Genomic DNA, 18570 nt, shown 5'->3' on the forward strand with positions numbered 1-18570 from the left:
CAAAGATGCAATATTTGCTATTATTTCTATCTTCTAGTTAGCACATCCTCAAAAGTATCACATTAATTGTAGTTTGTACTGAGAAAATAAGTAGTAAAAATCAAATATATATACTTTTTAACTCTTTGAAAAAAACATATTCTATTTATTTGCATGAGATGTATAAAATTTATTTCAACAAAAGACACAAAGAGAGAAATAGATGAAATTGAAATTTCATATATTCCTATCAACGTATAGAAGATCGAAAGTTTTTACGCAAAGTGCTCCCAAAATTATTGAAAAAGATGGTTGAAAGTCCAAATTCTTATCACACAAAAACAATTATAGCAAAGATCACAAATAATTACATAACACATGATTGTGCATAATATGACATTTTTTGCGTACAATAGTTAGAAGTATAAGAAAGGAAAAAAGATAGAGCAAGGGGTAAGAGTTAAGGAACAAATTAAGGAGCTGAAAGAAGAACGGATAAATACAAGTAAAAGTAGAGTGAATGAATATAAGTAATACAACATTGAATGAATATAACCTATTGTGATTATATCTATCGAGATTGTATGCGTTGATACAATCATTAGGGCAAACGATTAGGTAGGTTATTTGTAATTTAATAAGATATTAGTACTCCATAACTTTCTTTCATTATATATATATATATATATATATATATATATAGGTTATTTGTAATTTAATTTAATTGTAATATTTTATTTTATAAGAAAATATGTCATATTCTTTCGCTTTAAAATTATCTTATATATATTTAGTTCGATGAAGTAGCATTTGTGTAGGATTTGCATTATATAAAAGTTTTAAATATGTTTTATAAAATAGAGATAACATCATGCGGGTGTAACTATACAATTTTTTCATAATATAAATTGCGTAAATATTTAATTTTAAAATACAGTTTTTTCTTTCTTTTTTTTGAGAATAAAAACATATTCAAAATAAAAATACGAATAAATAAAAAAAACTCTGAAATCCCATGGCTATACGAATATCCACGCTTTGTTTCACCGGTTCGCCCACGGTTTTGAGTGAACCGGCCGGTTCATCCTTAAACCCTGTCCAAGATTTAACTTTTTCCAAAGAACGCAGCAACATAAACTCAACGCACAAAATTTTACAGCAAATTTGATAGAAAAAATCAAAACCCAGAAAAGAGCAATGTTAGAGAGCAGATTAATTTCACTTCTGAGGCAAAACAAAGATTTGGGTGTCAAGATTTCATCGAATCTTGGAAAATGGGGCTTTGCAGCAGCCAAAATTTCAAATGAAGCTTCATTTTCGAAATTGAATCAGTACAGGCTTTTATCTTCTCTTCCAAAGCTTGCTCCTTATAGCAGAAACTTTGTTAGGAGGACCTTTGTTAACTGTGGTTTAAGATCTTTTCATCAACTTAATCACAAGGTTGGTTTTTGAGCTTTTATTTTCGAGAAACAAGTTGCCTTTTTTATTTTTATAGTAGTGTTTTCCCCTGTAGTTTAGTAATTGTCACCTTTTTTTTGTTAACTGAATATGATTTGTTCAATGGGTTTTATGGTTTATTCATCTTTTGTAATTTGTGTGGTGGTTAATTCCTTGTACCTCGATTATCGTATTGTTTTGTTGTAGTTTTTGTTGTCTTGTTTTGGTTGTTAGTTGTTGTTTTTTCTTGAGCTGAGTGTCTATCAGAAACAATCTTTCTACCTCTGAGTGTGCGTATCCACTTTGTGGGATTACAATGGGTATGATGTTGTAATTTGTGTGATGGATTATGTGGACAGTGGATTAGTTAATTATGGTGAGGTGTTCTGTTTTGGATTGACCAATTTATATTAAACTGTAGTTCTTTTTAAGTAGTTAGTCTTTTACATGCTTAGATTAGCTATGGTTGTGATCTACTATCTAGTGATTGCTTTGATTGTTTTTACAAATTTTGCTACTTTTACACAATAACTAACAAAGAATGCATTATAACTTATTCTTTGTTCACCTTTGTTCTTCCAAAATGCTCCAATTTAGAACTATAATTTGATATGGTAAGTTAAAGGCAGCCGTTTATTTGTTGCATACGTGTATGGACATGCGGATAAGAAATTTAGAAATGCTTAAGTCAAATTTCTTTGCATCTGTTTTTCTGTCCATATATTTACATTGTAGTAGCCAACAAGGGTATATATATTTATTTCAGGGTGTGCATAGAACATCTTTCAGAAAAATTTCCACTGTGGCTGCTTCTGCAGCTGAAAACAAGGAGGGACTGAAGTTCCTTGTAACTGCTGGACCCCATGCCCGGAAAATGGTCGGCATATGGCTTTTTACATCTGCTGCTTGGGTTTTCAGTATGGTTGTGCTTGGTGGTATCACACGGCTGACACGTTCTGGTCTATCAATGACGGACTGGAAATTTACTGGGAGCCTTCCTCCTCTAACAGATGAAGATTGGTTGGTTGAATTTGAGAAGTACAAGCAATCCCCAGAATACAAACGGTCAGTTCAAACAGCAGTATGTGCTCAGTGCACTTCACTTACTCTAATCTTAGTGCTTAGATGCTAAAACACTAAGTACTCCCTCCATTCACTTTTACTTGTCCCGTTTGGACTTCGCACGCCTCTTAAGAAACAATGATCAACATAAGTATTTTATCACAATACTCATATTTAGTCATAGGTGTTGAGAAACGATTTGGAGAATAAGTAATTAATGTTAAGGGTAAAACATGACCAAAGTATGTTTTTTTTCTTGATATGCTATAAGTGACAAGTAAAAGTAAAAATGTATTTTTAGTATAGTGGATTAGTAAAAGTAACAGAGGGAGCAATTTTTGCTTTTTTTGGCTTCTGGAAATACTGTTCTTGTTAGCCGTGGAAAACAAATATGTACTGGAGGATCATTCCATTTTCCATATTGATATTTTTTGTTATGATTTATGAAGATTATTATTGAGTCTTATTTCTGGGTTTTTTTGTTGTATTGGGCTACCTAGTGATTTGACTTAAATTTAATCCTCACAGTGTAAACAAGGGGATGAACATTGAGGATTTCAAGTTCATATATTGGATGGAATATGCACACAGAATGTGGGGAAGGGCCCTTGGTATAATGTTTGCACTCCCATTCTCATATTTTCTCCGTAAGGGATACATAACAGTAAGACTTGGATTTAGACTCTCTGGACTCTTTGCTCTTGGTGCTGGACAGGGGCTCATAGGTTGGTGGATGGTGAAAAGTGGTTTAGAGGTACAAGCAATTCATTTAATTTATGCGGCTATTGAACTCATATAAGACACATCATTCTTTAAGTTTGATTAAATCATTTTTTTCCTCAGGAGCCAACATCTGAGTATGTTGAACCAAGAGTTAGCCCCTACCGCCTTGCAGCTCATCTTACCTCTGCATTTGCTATTTATTGCGGACTCTTCTGGACAGCTCTTTCTGTTGTTATGCCTGAACCTCCTGCTGAATCACTTGCCTGTGTTCGTGGGGCTGCAAAAGTTAAGCGGCTTGCACTTCCTGTGGGTATCCTTGTTGGAATTACTGCTATCTCTGGAGCTTTTGTTGCTGGAAATGACGCTGTATGTAACTAATATTCTCCATATCATAGTTTTATGTTAAGTATTTGATGGTTTGTTATGGGATTGGAGAGACAACAAAGAAAAAGCAAGTTTTCTTATTCTTTCATGTATGCACTGTTTTCATTATTCTCTTAATAAGTTTGGTTAAAGGGAAGTCGTCATCTGAATATTGACTGAATGAATTTACTTCAGGGCCGGGCATTCAATACTTTTCCAAAGATGGGAGATACATGGATTCCAGATGATATCTTTAGTATGAAACCTCTTATCCGCAACTTCTTTGAGAATACTTCAACAGTTCAGGTAAACTTTTGTTTCTGGACTTTCCGGTTTGTCTGCTTTTGAAAGATCAGATATTTTGGCATGAAATTTTTAATTCCATATTTAACATCTTGAAGAAGATATGGTAAAAGAAATTAAGAAAGTGTGGTTATGGAGGCGATTGTGTATGTTGCTGTCGATAGAATTTTATTTAAAAAAACAGAAGAAGAGAATGTTGCTGTTGACTACGAGAATTGCTGAGATCCTCTTATTCAAGCTCGACTTGTTTTTTTTTTTTTACAACAACTACAACATACCCAGTGAAATACCACAAGTGGGGTCGAGGGAGGGTAAAGTGTACATAGACCTTACCCCTACCTCGTGGAGGTAGAGAGGCTGTTTCCGAAGGACCCTCGGCTCTGGCTAATTAAAGATACAAAGTTTATTTACATCAGAAAGTGTGGCAAGGCTGTATGTTTGTTTGAATGGAATTACTCTGGCGGATTAAATTTCTTTTCATGAGAAGGTAGCACTCAAGGTGCTTTAAATTTTCCTTGTTAAGTTTTTGCATGTGAATTGTGATTAACCTTCTATTACAAGCCGTGGATTTTCATCTCTCCAGATAAAGCTGCTTTGAGAAAGTTATGTTGTTGGACTCGAGCTAGGCTTGTTATGTATTGTTGGCACAACCGCGAAAAATGAGACCGGCCAAATGGCAACCAGCAGAAATGATTAGAATGCCAGTTTAAGCATTTTTTGTAGACAACAACAACATACCCAGTGTAATCACACAAGTGGGGTCTAGGGAGGGTAGAGTGTAGCAGACCTTACCCTACCTCATAGATATAGAGAGGCTGTTTTCGATAGACCCTCGGCTTAAAATAAAGCATTTCCAAGCTGTTTGGAAGGGACATGTTCTTTATGATGAATTTCATTCTTGTCTTTTGCAGCTTGATCATCGTATACTTGCCACTGCTACTTTAGCTGCAATAGGCGGATTATGGTTGTCAGCCAGAAAACTGGATATGCATCCTGCAGTACGACATTTAATTGGAAGCACCATGGGCATGGCTGCTCTGCAGGTACTTCTCTTCATGCATCATAAGAAATCCTCCATAATGACTTTTTTTTCAATTACTTGATGGTTCAATCACTTTCATTTCAAATGCAGGTTACATTGGGCATATCTACTCTTCTTTCCTATGTCCCAGTTTCTCTAGGAACTGCTCACCAGGCAGGAGCATTGACTCTTTTAACATTCATGATTTTGCTCAATCACACTGTACGACGACCTTCTCCATCACTTCTGAAGACATTACCTTCTGTCGCGAAAATGGTCTGATGATATTGATACCGTTACTTCTTATAGAGCATCGACATTGTTGGGCATTTTAAAATTTTGAAATAGTGCATTTTTCTCTGCCCTTCTTGTTCTCATATGTTCTTTGGGAAATTTAGAATGATTAATCTTGTAAAGAACCTGTAATCTTGTACTTTTGAGTTTTGTCTATGCTCATTCAATGAGTCTTAAGAAAATCAACAGCAATCAACTTTAACAGAGTGGGGGAAAGGAAAATTCCTCTTTGTTGAGTAAGTTCTATTCTAGTTGTTTACAAAGATAAAAGTTCATTGATATGTATTTTTTTAATTATGTTTTCTAAGCTTGATGTCCTGTTAATTGGGGAAGGTTTTTGGTGACAAATTTAGAGATATTATAAGTGAGAATATTAACATGAGTAACGAAAAAAAAAAATCCATTATAAAAACATGGGGCTTATGTTGAGATTTTAGAAATCGCGCTTAAAAGTTACTGTGTTTATTTGGTTACTATCTAAGTTGAAAGAGTTTACCTAACAAAATATGCCAAGTTTAGAGTCTATCGAGCGTCAAAGTATATATAAAAAATAAAACTTAAAATAAAATTGCCTACCACAATAATTGGCAAATTACGTAATTATGCCACAAATACACCATAATTTATGTTTTTATTTTAAAAGTGGCATATATATAACCCTTAAAAATTATACTTCAAATAACATTAGACTCAACTCTAATATTTCTTTTATATGTTTCTCAATCTTAAAACTTTCTTTATTCTCATTGGAGAAAGACTCTCATGTGGTAAGGTTTTACACATAGGTCCACGTACAAAAGCAGCATCCCATCCAAGTGATTAAATAAAAAATAGTCGGCGGATGTATAATATATGTATAACTCACTTATAATTTATATATCAATTAGAAAAATAAACAATAAATCTATGAAACTATTTCTAAGAAGATTCAAACAAAATATTAAACCATCATTTAAAATTTATTAACTTGCAAATTATAAATTATAATCTAATATTTTCTCATAGATTTTCAATTTACTCTATAAAAATCTTTAGATTGTGGTCCAAAAAATTCACAAGTTAAATTTTTTTTTTATTAAAAAGGTAGGTCATTTTACTAAACTTTTTTTTTAACCAGGTCATTTTACCAAACAATTGTCTAAAAATGACAATTGGCCAAAATAGTAGTAAGGTCCGACCCGATTTCATAAAAAGGGAACCTTTCCTTTTGTCTGTTAAAATTTTAGGGTTTATCCTTAAACCCTAAATTACACCTGCAAATTTTGCTGTTCTCTTTTTCTCTGTCTCTTCAATGGCGGCCTCTGATACAATTGAGAACATGTATGACGTCGCTTTGAAGCCTCGGTTACTTCGTTCTCTGCTCAAAGAGTATGTTCCTGACCTGAAACATCAGTTTCGGAATCCATCAGTTCTCTCATATGTTGTTTCTGCCATTAAGACTCACCAGCTATTGTCCGAATCAGCTCCACCGGAATCTGATGAAAAGTTGATTGAGAACTGGACAGCAGCCGTCGATTCCTGGATCAATCGAGTAGTCGGTCTTGCCTCTAGTGACACGGTGAATAATCTTAAGAACTGTTTTTTTTAATAGTTATAACATAAAAACAGATAGTCAAATTTTGCTTCACTTAGTAAGTACATACTCCAACTTTGAGTATGCATATTAGGCAGCTCAACTTGTATCCACTCTGTCAGTTGAACTTACAAAATGATCAGTTAGACACCTTTAAATTTGATGTGTTCACTGACATCCACGAGACACAATGGGGATGGGTTGTAGTGTTTAATTGCCACTTGAGACCAAGTTGAGGTGTCTAGTGCTTATTTGCAAGTTTGAGTGTGTGTTTGTGTATGACTTTTTAAAATATGTATAAAGAATTTGTGCCCAACTATCTACATTTTGTGCTTCTCATTCTTGTTTGCTTGTAAGCTATTGAACATACATTTCCACATCTTGAACCGGTGACCCGCAAGGCAGCAAAAGCAACACCTCTTTGCGTTGATGCTTGTGCTTATAATTTGCAAAAATTGAATACTGATGATGAAGGGGAGCCTTGGCGTAACTGGTTAAGTTGCTGCCATGTGGGTTCAAGCTGTGTAAATAGTATCTTGCATTTATGCAAGAGTAAGGCAGTGTACAACTGACCCTTGATTCCGGCCCTTCCCTGGACAGTGCATAGGGGAGCTTAGTGCACTGGGTTGTCCTTTTTGAATAATGATGATATGTAATTATTTCACCTTTTGCAACTGGGTCAGTTCCTTTTGTCAGATGAATTTACTGATTGGATAATGAAACCTTATTATGGTTTTACATGTTTCCTGTAGCATATTGCTGTTTATGAACTTCATCACATTGGATTACCTGCATGTTTTCAATGTAGGATTAAGGAGTTGGTTTTTTGTGATTGTTTGTGTTGCAGCCAGATAAATGCTGGGCTGGTATATGTTTGCTCGGGGTGACAAGTCAAGAATGCAGTAGGGAACGTTTCATAGCTTCTTACGCTGCATGGTTTAACAAACTCTTAGTCCATCTTCAGGTAATCAAGTTGATCCTTTATTGATAAGAGTTCTTTGTCTAATCTTCTTTTGGTTGATGACATATATAAAATGAATTCATAATCCTGTTTCAGTTGAAGACTTGAAGTGCAAACAAACATTTTTCACTGTGGCTACATAATCTTTTATGTTCCTTCTTTTCATTTTGGTCTTGGAAAAAGTGCATTTGGATGCTATTATGTCTTCAAGTATGATCTGGAAAGCAGGAAGATGTATGAATTGTGTTGTTTTCATTATCAACTATGCATCGAGATGACTGATCCATGTAGATATCATCGGACTACACAGTAAAGTAACTGGGATTTCAAACCATTAAAAGTGCTAATCATTTGTTTAACTCAACCTGATAAGTGTCTTATTAATTGGTGTGTTGATCAATCCTATATGTTCTCTTAATTAATCAGTGAGGAGTAACAAACATTTGATTGACTACATCTAACCTCTTATATCTTTGCGGAAGTTTTGCTTTAAATCAATGTGAGAAGTTAATGAACGTCCATTTCTTTTTTGTTTATGTGGGTACTTGGATTAGTCCCCTGCAGATTCTCACTTTGTGAAGGTAGCTACTTGTGCCTCCCTGTCAGATTTGTTCACAAGGTTTGTTTGATAACTTTTGATTCTGATTGTTGTTTATTGTACTCAATGAGTCTAGGGTTGATGGAGAGGGTTATTTCTCGCTCTTAACTTGGAAAAACCGTTTTGATGTTACGTTAATGGGAAACTATTTCTGATAGAAAAAATATATTATGTTAATGGGAACTTTTTGCGTATGCTTACACTGTTGACGCCTTATGAAATCATTGTTTTCTTTCAAAATAAAGAGGTTTTGTTTAATTTAGGTTTGCACATTAAATTTCCTTTCTGATCCTGATGGTGTTTGAATGTAAAATACTCATCATATGGACATTGTCCTGTATGATATGTCATTTATTTGGAATTAATAGTTTATGCACCTTCCCGCAGATATGGCTATGGGGTTTAAACCCTAAAATTAGCTGCAGTAGCTAGTGAAATATTAAAATTTGGTGCATAGTATATAGTGAAGGAGCACCAGTCAATTGGCCCCTTTTAGAAAGGAAAAAGACTACTGCAGTTTGATCCTGAGTTCCTGACTAATAAAGTGAAAGGCTGAAAGCTAGTGTAACTAAGTAAGGAATGCCGCAAGACTGAGCAAACTTTGATATTTCCGATCTTTTAGATGTTCCTACCTCAGTATTACCTTATTTTGTAATTGTTCAGGATGGGACTTCCATTTGTGCACACTAAGGAACAGAATATACAGACTGGTCAATGTTTATGCAACTAACTTTGATAAGATTTTTAATAATTTTAAATTTGTAGCAAGTTCAGTGTCTCTCTTGGGGCATTTTGCCCTTTAATGTGAATTCTGCTGGAAATTTATGCAGAGCCCTCTAAGAAGGGTTTAGGATGGTCTTTTGACTTTTGAAGATTTTTCTGATCAAAAGGATATGTGCCTTTCCCTTCCTAAATATCAGGTTGAGTGGATTGCCAAATGCAAAGAAAGATGGTATAGCTCTCAGTACAAAACTAATTCAACCATTATTGAAGCAGCTAAACGAGGATAAATTTGATGCTTCATGGGTTAGTAAAACTAGCTGAACTGTTCTTTCTTGAAAGTATTAATTTAATTTTGCTTACTGCAAGTGAAGTGGTTGCTTCCTTTGTTTTAGAGTTTTGACATCTCTTGCAACCTGTGCAGGAAGAAGCTATTTTTCTGTTGTGCAGTATTTTAGATATTTTCCCATCTTCCATTCAACGGCATTATGATGGTGTAAGTTCTTTGTTGGTGTCATGATTTTCTTTTTTTTACATTGCATAACATGAAACTACTCTAAGGCTTGCTAATTAGTATCCAAGTTCATGATGCATCAATGTCTAGTTTGTTCATTGAGAACAAGATAGAAAGAAAGCATGATATATACAGATTAGGATTAGCTTCTTAAGCACTCTGCTTAGGAAGTTATTTTCTCTAAACCTGAGAAATTAAATTTATGCTGATGGAGCATATTGAAGGGTTTAAGGAAGGCTATAATGAAACAGTTTCCTGTGACATTGGTTTCTTTTCTTTTCGTCCCACTGATGAAATTGGTTCTTGGCTCACACTCATTTGCCGTTATTTTAAGGTTTTGATTGTTGTTTCTATTTCTTACTTGTGTTCTTCGGAGAGTCCTAATCATTATATCATGTTTATTTCAGTATAGATGCATTAGTTGACATGGTTATTTTGGCAGGTTGAGGATGCTATTGTCTTGAGGCTCATGTCAGGCAAGTGCAATCCTAGTATGTTGAAGGTGAGACAAAACCCAGAAAGTTTATTTGAATTCTAGCTAGAATATGATAGCCAAAAGTAGAGGAACTCATCTGGTTTTAGTTTTCAGAAGCTTGGTTATTGTTTGGCTTTGCTACCAAAATCAAGAGGGGACGAGGATAGCTGGGTATTGATGATGCAGAAGATCATGCTGTCAATCAATATTCAGCTGAATGATGCCTTCCAGGGTCTAGAGAAAGGTGATTTTCAGATATTGATTGCTATCCTTGCTAATAATGGCAAGAGCTCCAACTGATATTCATCTTTTATAAATATATTTGTAGAAACTATAAGAACTGAGGCCATGAGATTGCTGCTTCCCCCTGGGAAAGACCCACCGCCTCCATTAGGGGGCCAATCTTTGTCTAGAGGAACTGTAGACAATACAATGAGGCCTGAGCACTTGCAGATCTCCAGAATCTCTACCCTGATACTTTGTTGTTGTGAATTGCTTACGAGTTCTTACCCATTTCAGGTCAGAATCTGTGGTCACATTCAAATGGGGGTTCATGATTAATTTATTTCCGTATGTGTGGTGTGAGTTATAGAAGCCGTTGAGGAATTATCTTAATTTTTTTCTCTTGCTTACTAGGTTGCTATACATGTACTTCCATTAATAGCTCTTGCCAAAAGAGTGTTGATGGTTGATGGTTCCTCATCACCAAGCATTGCCTATATGACTACAATGAAACAAGAATTTTTTTGTTCAGAACTCCCGGTCTTGCATTCACACATATTGGATCTTCTTACATCAATTGTTAAAGGCTTGGGCAGGTGAGCTCTTTTTTTTTTTTTTTGATAAAGTTTACATTTTATAGACAACAATACACCAATGGTGTATTTCAGTAGTAATTACATCAGGAATATATAGTAAGCAAAACCAAAAGATCTATCATCTATATCCCTTCCTAAACTATCTAAAAAGTGAGTAATAGCCTTCACCTCTTTGGGGAGGACATGGTTACACCAAAAATAGAAGGTTATAAGGCAATTCCAATATTGTTTTTCTATGTCTTGTTTCAGTTGATTACATTTATTCATTTCACTATCTTTGTCCCAAGGACTCATGATTCTCCATAGGATGAAATACCATCCCGGGCAAGCGCAGTATAATAGGATCATTATTAACGTGTCCGTTCAGGTTTTAGATTTAGTTCCCTGTCTTTAAATAATTTGGCAAACCTGACTTGTAGAAAGATCAATATTCCCTTGTTTGGGGAATCAATTTTAGTAGTCCAGTTGGTTGGGCTACCTACCTGGACTCTCACCTTGTAATCCCCCTCCCCCTTCCCCCTTCCCCTCATCCTATTGTATAATAATTTTTATTTTTGTAAAATATATATTTATAAAAATATTCCCTGGGTCTTCCAAAGCAGAAGGGAGTGAATCCATGCCTGATCGCCAGTGATCAGCTAAAATCACCCATTGACCATCTTGGGAAAGGAGAGGAGATAACGTCTTCATTAGTCATTCTTCCTTCTTTTCCTTAAATTTACCTTTTCTGTTTTGGGGAAAATTAAGAGAAGGTTCAACTTGTCATGCTCTGGTAGTCTGGTTGTTGTACAAGTACAAAGGAGGAGCTAATTTTGTCTTCTTTAGGTTTATGAAGTAGAATGTTGATACATTGCAATATTAGAGTTCAAATCTGCAGGTGCTTGTTGCATCCTTGTTTGATGCTTCACGTAATTATGAATATACCTTTGATTTTGAACGCCAACCTAACCGTTTTTATTGTTTTGATAAGTTCAGCCTATTCTATCACTATTTAGGCATTTAAAATTGTCTATGTTTTCCCTTGATATCAGTTGGTATATATACTGCCATGTTAGAATTCCAGGGTATCTTGCTCTGCTTTAGCCAGAGATAATGAGCTAAAGCTCAAAAATATACTTTGAGGCAGAAAATGAGGATATCACTTTGTATTATGATTAAGGTGGTGGTTAAAAATTATGGTAGAGAACTAGTACATACTTGGATACAGTGCTCACAAACTTTATAACACATGTTGGGTATTTACCCCGTGCATGGATCCATAATAGCAGTTCAAAAGCAAAGTTCATTACATTTTTTTCAATATTTGGTTGATTATTTTATTTTAGTTCCCCTTTCCATGTTGGACAATCTATTAAAGGAAACTAGTGCTAAGACTGGGCTGCTTCTTTCTCTCTTTTGCAGCCAGTTGCTCCCTCATGTTGGCTCTATAATACGACTCCTAACCAACTACATTGAAACGTCTACTTTGCCAGAGCTAAGGATAAAGGTGTACGCAATTATGAAAGTCCTGCTGCTGTCACTGGGGGTTGGTAGGCATTTTAAATTTTCAACAAGTTTGTACTTCTTTTGGCATTTGTTATGCTCATAACCAACTGCCTAACTTAGAGGCTGGGTTGTCTGTGTGCATTGCACTAAACGCTCGTAAACTCTGCATATTTAGCTGAGATAGTAAATACTTCCTCTGTCCCATTTTATGTGGCACCCCTTCTTTTTTAGCCCGTCCCAAAAAGAATGTCACTGACTAGTTCTCCGGGCTGCTGTGCATTTAGTGGATTGGTGATTTTGATAGTGGTTGTGATTGATTATAATTCTGTCACTGACTGCAGCAATTTTAATTGGCAGGGATATCCACACACCTCACCGATGTGATTGTTAACAATTCATTGATGGATTTAGATGAGAGAGGCACATCTTCTGTTGCACAACAGAATATACATCCAGAGACTACAACAAAGACTTCCCACAAGAAGAGGAAGCATGCAAGTACAAGTAGTTCGCTTGATGAGCTGCCTGATAAAGAGGTTTTTGAAGTGGAAGTGTCCCCAAACATGGCTTCATTGTCTGTTAAGATAGCTGCACTAGAGGCATTGGAAGCCCTTCTTGCTGTGGTATGCTTAATGTTGCTCTCACTTGAGACTACTTTTGAACAAATGTGGTTTTTAAGAGAAGAAATCCTTATATTAAAAATAATTTTTCAAAGAGTTGCAAGTTGATTTGTAATAGCATGAGGGTCAAAGTCAGAAGATAAGATTGACTTCTTGATGAATTCGTTCTTTAATATCATAAAAGCAGGGTCTAATTTGGAAGTAGAATATCACATAAGAAAAAGTATTGAAAAGTGTAAAAAAATAGAAGTTTCATGTTAGAGAAAGCTGACATCATATTCTGACAAATCAAAATAGAAAGTAGGGCAGGCAAAAAGGGGAGTGACAGGACATTTCTAATGCCTGATAATAAATTTTTTTATGAAAATGCTTCAACAGTTATTAGAGAGAATATAGGCATTCCCTAAAATGTGCACACGTAAAGAATTTCTAATGCATGTCCTTAAGTATACTTGTTAAAGCTTGGCTCTCTTACCTGCATTCTTGCCTGGGTGCTTTAGAAGTTGAAAAATTAATGTGAATCGGATTTGTGGTTAGAGAAAAGATATTTTCTTGTTATTATGTTGTGAAAGTGCCTCTTCCTTGCTCTCGGGGAAGATTTTAGCCTAGGGTCGCCTAATTCTTGGGATAACAATTTATTTTTATTGGTGAATGAGCTGATAGTCAAAGTTGTAGTCTGCAACTTTGTTTTACGACTGCTTGAGTAAGGTCCTTTCTTTGTCATTATATTTCTAATAGCCTATGAAATTGTTTTTCTTTTTACCTCACCTGCTTGTCCTTATCCTTAATCCATGTACTAATTACAATTCCGGATAATTAAATAATATTTTAGGATATAGTGAGTACATGAAGATTTCATACTCGTTATATGATGCTATGGTGCCTAATTTATGAGTTTAGGTTGTGCACAATGTAATACGTAAAAGTTTTTGGAATATTTTGTGACCCATGTAATAGTTCCTACTCTTCCCCACCCCACACACACACACAAATGTATCCTATATTATCCACTTTTTCTCCTTTGTACCTATCTCCAAAAGTTGTTCTTGATGGCAAGTATCTTATCTGTCATTTTAAGGGTGGTTCTAGGAGATCCGAAAGTTGGCGAGTAAATGTTGATCACCTTCTTTTGGATGTTACCAGAAATGCTTCTAAAGGAGGGTGGGCCAAGGATGGCAGAGGCAGTTTGGTTTCTGACTCACCAACCAGTATTTGGCGAGACTATCAAATTGCAGCTTTACGAGCACTTCTGGCTTCTCTCCTCTCTCCTGGCCGCACTCGCCCACCCCACCTTTCTCAGGGGCTTGAACTTTTTCGCAGAGGTAAGGATGCAATTTTGTTGAGGTGATTGTACAGATTTTTCTTAGAAAAAGCTAGAATTCTTCTATGCCATACCGGGCATGGCTGAAACAAGTCCTTTAGACAATAGCAAGTAAGAACTGTGCGCATGAAATTATTCTATTAATCAAGCTACTGTGTGCCTGAGGCGTTCCTTGTCTGCCTTCTTTTGTGTCATATGCTAAGTGTACTAAAAACTTACTTCGATAAGGTAGAAGTAAATATTCTAGAGATTGAAATATAAACTAGTAGATATAAAGACATGGTAAGAGCGGAAGATCTGTTGAAATTTTAATGTCATAACAATTTGTCAGTTGCATAGCTGTGAGAACTGCAACTTTTAAATGTTTGTCCTAGCAGTTGCTCTCGAAATGATTGAGGTAATGGCTAGAGAGTGAGTGATGCTTTCTATTTTAAATCCCATTATGCTACTAATGCATTCAAAGAACATTTACATCTAAGGATGATGTTGCTGTTCGCACCTTGTACTTCCCTTGCCCCTAGTTTAGCATCCTTCCAATTTTTTGCAATCTGCTTAAATGGATAACCTGTTGCTAATTTGGTGTTGGCAGGGACTCGAGAAATAGGAACTAAAGTTGCTGAATGTTGTGCACATGCTATTTTGGCATTGGAAGTGCTTATACATCCCCGAGCTCTTCCATTATTAGATCTCGAGTCCACTGACAACAATTACGAAGTTGGAAGTAAGTGGTTTTCAGGGAATGTACACGTCAGTAACCGTGCAGCAAATAACACATTCCACATTGGCACATCCAGAAAGGCCCCCGACGAGCCAGATTCTTATAATGATGACCTTTACGCAGATTGGATGCGAAACAGTGAAGATTTGGATACTGTGGCAGCTGATCCTGGAAAAGATACAGATACAAGTAATCAACCCTCAGAAACATTAAGAGATCCATCATCAGAAAAGCTTACATCTTTTGATACTACTGCAGTAAAAGTTTCTGAAAACAGTAAATTGGAGCAAGTAGCACCTATTACTACTGTTAAGAAAAGCCCCATGGACAGGGATGAGATCATGGTTGAATCACAACTATCTCTAAAAACAAGTAAACATTCTGAAGATCTCCTACCATCTAAGAGTAATGTGGTATCTCTAGGATCGGAAAATATCGCGGACGATGCATCTAGAAAGGAGGTGGCAGAAGCTAGTGATGCTGGATTTGCTTCGCCGCTGAAGATGAATTTAGACAGAGGTAAAGAGTTGATGCATGAATCTGATAATGAGTCCATGGAGTCAATTCCTGATATTGTTGATGTTGAGCCTGATTCTGATTAAACAGAGAACAGCCTATATAGTGGTCCATATTATATTTATTATATCTTGTATTGGGTGGAAAATTGTATTTGCCTGTCAAAATCATCACCAGTCACCTGGCTTTTTCTCTCAGATGGAGATTAGGGAAAACTTGATGTATCTATCAGGTTTAACCACTTCCATGGTCGGGGTAGGTAATTGGGATGTGTTATTTTCTCGATTTATGCATGTTATCCTTGCACAAAGGGGTCATGCTAATTTTCTTTGTATCGTTCCAATTTTAACCCGAATGGGGTTAAATAAGCCACTAGGTTTTGGATTTTGAATTCATTAGGTAGATTGGGTAGGAGTGTTTCATTTATCTGTGTTTCAAAGGTCTTGTGAGTCTGTAATTTGTACTTTCCTGCTATTGAGATGAATTCCAATACAATCCTTGACAAGAATGCCAATTTTGAAAAGAGTGGATAGGGTTTTTAATATGTTTTCTTCATTAAAGGTGTTGAATTTTCTGAATACGAATATATTTTAATGAAATTTAAGGGCAAGCATTGTTATTGTATCTCTCCTACTTATTTTTTAAATTTTATTACTTTTTTGTTGTCTTGATTATCGTATTTTCTTTATTAAAGGCATTCAATGGCTACGTTCGATTTGAGTTGTGGCTTTATTGAAAATAACCTCTTGATCATATTGCGTACACATCACCCTCCCTTGAAAGATGATCCAAATTTTGTCATAATAAAGTATTTTAACGTTAGTTTAGCTAATTGAAGTTGTGATTAGACCAAGGAATTTGTGAAATCACTCGCATAGAAACTATGGAGGGGTAAATATTTCTTTGTTCATAATCAAAAGTCTTGAATTTGAACTCTAGATATGAGTTGTCTTTGGTAGGGAGGTGGATCTTTTGATACGAATCAAATTAGTCAAATCTCAAAATGCATATAGGTATTTAATCAAAAATCCCAAGTTCGAACCTTAGGTATGAGTTGCCTTTTATTAGGGATCGTTACCCCCAAATGAGACTTCCCTTTACAAATTTGAATTAGTAGAGTTCCAAAATGAAAAATGTATATAGATCACCAGATTAGAAACAAAAAATAAATAAAATTTGTAAAACAGTCAACTCTGGCCTACTAATATGTGGCACTCCTTTGGCTAAATAAAGTCAATTAAGAAGTGTGATTATTTCAACAAAGTACTAATGAATTAACTGCCTTCGACGGCTCAATTGATTCTTTATTATTAATGGATTTTATATGGTAAAGTCCCATTCAATTGATTAATGAAAAATGAAATAAAAAACAAGTACTATTTAATAATCCTAATAGTATCATTTTAGCTTTTGAGTTTTGACTGATATTTTCCAGAATTCTAACTAAGATCAATAATAAAAAATAATTGCATGTTTTGCTTGAATGAAGAGGAGATAAACTTTTTTTAAAGTAAAATTGAACATAATTTTTTTATATATACAATATAATTTTTCGATCAAGAAGGTTCAGATAAATTTCTTTTCCGATAAAAAATATAGTAATTGGAAGGAGTTAATAGCTGTCATAATTTGACCTCAAGAGTGTGACTTTAACAAATATATTGCAACATGTGAGAAAGTTGGTGCAGTGGCATTCGGCCATCCAACAATTAAGACCACGTTTGGATGGATTTTTTTTAAGTTATAAATTAGAATTTTCAATTTATGATTTTTTGAATTATTTTTATTATTTTAAAAGTATTTAATGTATTACTATTTAAACTGTTTAAAATATCATGTTAACTTAAAAATATTTAAACTAAGCAATTCCTAACTCCTAAGTCCAAGAAAGTTCACTTTGATCTTCAAGATTTTTTTATTTTTTAATTCTTATGAAATATAGATGTTTTTAATATCTATATTCTAGACTATATTTTATTCTATATTTTGTTTGGTTTCTGCCTAGGCCAAATCTCTATCTTGGCTCATTTAAATAATAATAAAACGATATTTTTTTAATAATTAGAAAGCAAAGCTCACAGACCAATGTGTACTGTGTAGCAACAAAATTTGGAATAAATTTTAGATTTCCTCATTTTTTTTTTTTTGTTAATACTATAACTCATATTTGTTCATTTAATTAGAAAAATACATTTTAGGTGTTATTTAAAGTAAAAATTTTGTTAGGTTTTTTGTATTCAAAGTTTTATCCCCCCTCCCTCATCCACGTAAAAAAGAAGAAACTTATTTTAACAGTAAAACACTTTTAATATTTTCAAGGCTCAAACTTAATATTTAATAATCTTTATGCTTTAATGAGGATATCTAAAAGAAAAAATAAAAAATCTTAACATGCTTTCTAGATAATATTATTTTTTTCTAGAAAATAATATAAACTTATATAAGACACTATATCATTTAGAAATTATACGATGTAAATATCAATCTATAAGAAGTGAAGCTTTAAATTAACTTGTGCCCACTTCTTTTTTTTTTTTTTTTTTTTTTTATTGTCATGTAAATGCCAACAAACATAGAAATGGGCATATGGACCAATCTCGTACGTACTATTTTTTATATTAGTATTAAATAAAATGGGCATCACGACAATCTTCTACGTACTATTATTGTTTATTAAATCAATATAAGTCTTATCTTGGAGATAATTTTTTAAAATAGAAACTAACGGTGCAATTTCATATTTTATCATGATTAATTATAAAATATGAAATTTGAGTTCTACGATGATAGCATAATTTTGAGGTGAGAATATATTATTAACCTCTCTGATTTTAGCAATTAGTTTTTAGCGTACAATTATTCTTCATATGCATCATGCATAAATAATGATAACGATATAATAATATTTACAAAAAATTTATAATGTCTAAAGTATAGCCAGATAAAAAATAAATGTCTTGACTCGAAAATGGCTACCTATATATTTTGTGAAAGCTACTTAGTGTGCATGCTTGACTAATAAGATGACAAACATTATTAAAACGTTGTCTGCGTAGCTCATGTACTTTT

At 34.4% G+C, this 18570-nt stretch overlaps 2 protein-coding genes and 1 pseudogene across 2 annotated transcripts; 2 read left to right on the forward strand and 1 right to left on the reverse strand.

Moving 5' to 3' along the window:
* The first annotated feature begins 1099 nt into the window (after nt 1–1099).
* Nucleotides 1100–5473, forward strand: LOC125845460 (cytochrome c oxidase assembly protein COX15). The gene is made up of 7 exons (XM_049524973.1): nt 1100–1419; nt 2183–2481; nt 3007–3232; nt 3322–3567; nt 3760–3870; nt 4779–4910; nt 5000–5473. Exons 1-7 carry the CDS (start codon nt 1177–1179, stop codon nt 5168–5170), a joined length of 1428 nt encoding a protein of 475 aa, XP_049380930.1. The 5' UTR covers nt 1100–1176; the 3' UTR covers nt 5171–5473.
* Nucleotides 5474–6400: 927 nt separating this feature from the next.
* Nucleotides 6401–16024, forward strand: LOC125844716 (uncharacterized). Its single transcript, XM_049524044.1, has 13 exons — nt 6401–6740; nt 7603–7719; nt 8271–8335; nt 9235–9340; nt 9459–9530; nt 9991–10050; nt 10138–10267; nt 10352–10542; nt 10660–10841; nt 12243–12370; nt 12684–12949; nt 14025–14268; nt 14857–16024. Exons 1-13 carry the CDS (start codon nt 6474–6476, stop codon nt 15585–15587), a joined length of 2559 nt encoding a protein of 852 aa, XP_049380001.1. The 5' UTR covers nt 6401–6473; the 3' UTR covers nt 15588–16024.
* Nucleotides 15765–15874, reverse strand: LOC125846164 (U6 spliceosomal RNA; annotated as a pseudogene).
* Nucleotides 16025–18570: the final 2546 nt, after the last annotated feature.

This window comes from Solanum stenotomum, chromosome 11, assembly GCF_019186545.1.
Source record: "Solanum stenotomum isolate F172 chromosome 11, ASM1918654v1, whole genome shotgun sequence".
NCBI lineage: Eukaryota > Viridiplantae > Streptophyta > Magnoliopsida > Solanales > Solanaceae > Solanum > Solanum stenotomum.